At 50.6% G+C, this 2,089-nt stretch overlaps 1 protein-coding gene across 1 annotated transcript in view; it reads left to right on the top strand.

The window, feature by feature from the left end:
* Positions 1-2,089, top strand: part of CLCN4 (chloride voltage-gated channel 4) — a 101,708-nt gene that overhangs the window by 78,676 nt on the left and 20,943 nt on the right. Inside the window, 1 exon segment of the mRNA XM_040634595.1 lies at positions 1,514-2,059. Within this exon segment, the coding sequence (XP_040490529.1) occupies positions 1,514-2,059 (546 nt within the window).

Here is a 2,089-nt window from a genome sequence, read left to right as displayed (position 1 = left end):
ACTTCTTCAGCAGCCTTTTCTCCAAGTACAGCAAAAACGAGGGCAAGAGGCGCGAGGTGAGCAGACTCTGCTCCCGTCTGCACTGATGGCCTCTTCTGGAATCCCCGTCCCGGCTCACCTGCACACGCAGGTTCGCGTGGTGGGGCTGGGGGCTTACACAGAGCTCTTTGCTTCGCAGGTGCTCTCTGCCGCCGCCGCCGCTGGAGTCTCCGTTGCCTTTGGGGCTCCAATCGGGGGCGTGCTCTTCAGTCTTGAGGAGGTGAGAAGAGGCAGCGAGTTGGGGGGGATTCGTGGTTTCGGGGGGCTGAGGAACATGTGGATGGCTAGCACAGTGGGAGGCCTCCATCTGTAGCCCTTTGAGGACAGCACTGGAAGGAGTAGTGACCACATTCCTGCAGCTCATTAAGAAGCCACGACTTTCGCCGTTAAATGTGTTTTCAAGTATTATTTTAAAAATGCCAATGTAATTTTTTTTTCGTTTTTTGAAGTTTGCAATCTCTCTTTCTCATAACCAACTTAATGAGGCATTTCTGTTTTTGGCAACCCGAATGGATCTGTTCCAGGGGTCAGCATATGTTCTCTGCAAAGGGCCAGAGAGTAAACAGTCTAGACTCTGTGCGTCTTCCGGGCTCGGTTGGAACTCCTCAGCTTTGTCATTGGAGTGGGAAAGCCGCCGCACACAACAGCCCCATGAGTGGGCATGGCTGCGTTCCGATAAAACCTTCCTTGCGGATGCTGGAGTGTGCGTTTTATACAGTTTTCACATGTCACAAAATATCGGTTTTCTTTTGAATATTTCCAGTATCACAAAATATTTCTTTTTGACCCCAAGCATTTAAAAACGTAAAAACCATTCTTTTTTTTATTATAATAATATTTTTTTTATTATATTATGTTAGTCACCATACAGTACATCCCTGGTTTCTGATGTAAAGTTCGATGGTTCATTAGTTGCGTATAACAGCCAGTGCACCATGCAATATGTGCCCTCCTTACTACCCATCACCGGTCTATCCCATTCCCCCACCCCCTCCCCCTGAAGCCCTCAGTTTGTTTCTCAGAGTCCATAGTCTCTCATGCTTCATTCCCCCTTCTGATTACCCCCCCTTCTAAAAATGTTAAAACCATTCTTAACTCATGTGCCATACAAATACATTTGCTCGCCCGGAGTTTTCCAACCCTTGACCTATTCCGTTGTCTGTAGAATCAAATCCAGAGGTTTATTTGCTTTTAGGAGGGTCTTTGTGACATAAGCAGAATTAGAATGAAATATTTTCATTTCTTTTAAAAAATAGCTCAAACACATCTTGACCTAGTATCCGTTCGACTTTTAGACACTGAGTCCTTTAAATAGCTTCGTTGGTGCGTCTTGGTGGTAATGAACCCTAGCCCGAGGAAGTCAGTTCCTGCCCATCTTTGGTCCGAGTGTGACTGTCCCACTGAGCGCCAGTGGGTGGCTGCCGATCAGCGGCTGGGGCTCTGGCCAGTCTCATTTTCTCCTTGTTCATCCCAGGTCAGTTACTACTTTCCCTTGAAGACCTTGTGGAGGTCCTTTTTCGCGGCCCTGGTGGCAGCCTTCACGCTGCGATCCATCAATCCCTTTGGGAACAGCCGTCTCGTTCTCTTTTACGTGGAATATCACACGCCCTGGTACATGGCCGAGCTCTTCCCCTTCATCCTGCTCGGGGTCTTCGGAGGCTTGTGGGGAACCCTCTTCATCCGCTGCAACATCGCCTGGTGCAGGAGGCGCAAAACCACCAGGCTGGGCAAGTACCCGGTGCTGGAGGTCATCGTGGTGACCGCCATCACAGCCATCATCGCCTACCCCAATCCCTACACGCGCCGGAGCACGAGCGAGCTCATTTCCGAGCTGTTCAATGACTGCGGGGCCCTCGAGTCCTCCCAGCTCTGTGACTACATCAACGACCCCAACATGACACGGCCTGTGGATGACATCCCGGACCGGCCGGCCGGCGTCGGGGTTTACACGGCCATGTGGCAGCTGGCCCTCGCGCTGATCTTCAAAATCGTCATTACCATCTTTACCTTTGGCATGAAGGTCAGTGAAGGGGAAGGAGGTTGAGGGGCG

Source organism: Ursus maritimus (assembly GCF_017311325.1).
Source record: "Ursus maritimus isolate PB19 chromosome X unlocalized genomic scaffold, ASM1731132v1 scaffold_X1, whole genome shotgun sequence".
Classification (NCBI taxonomy): Eukaryota; Metazoa; Chordata; class Mammalia; order Carnivora; family Ursidae; genus Ursus; species Ursus maritimus.
Note: the sequence above shows the minus strand (reverse complement) of the source record. Positions and strands in the feature narration are given on the sequence as shown.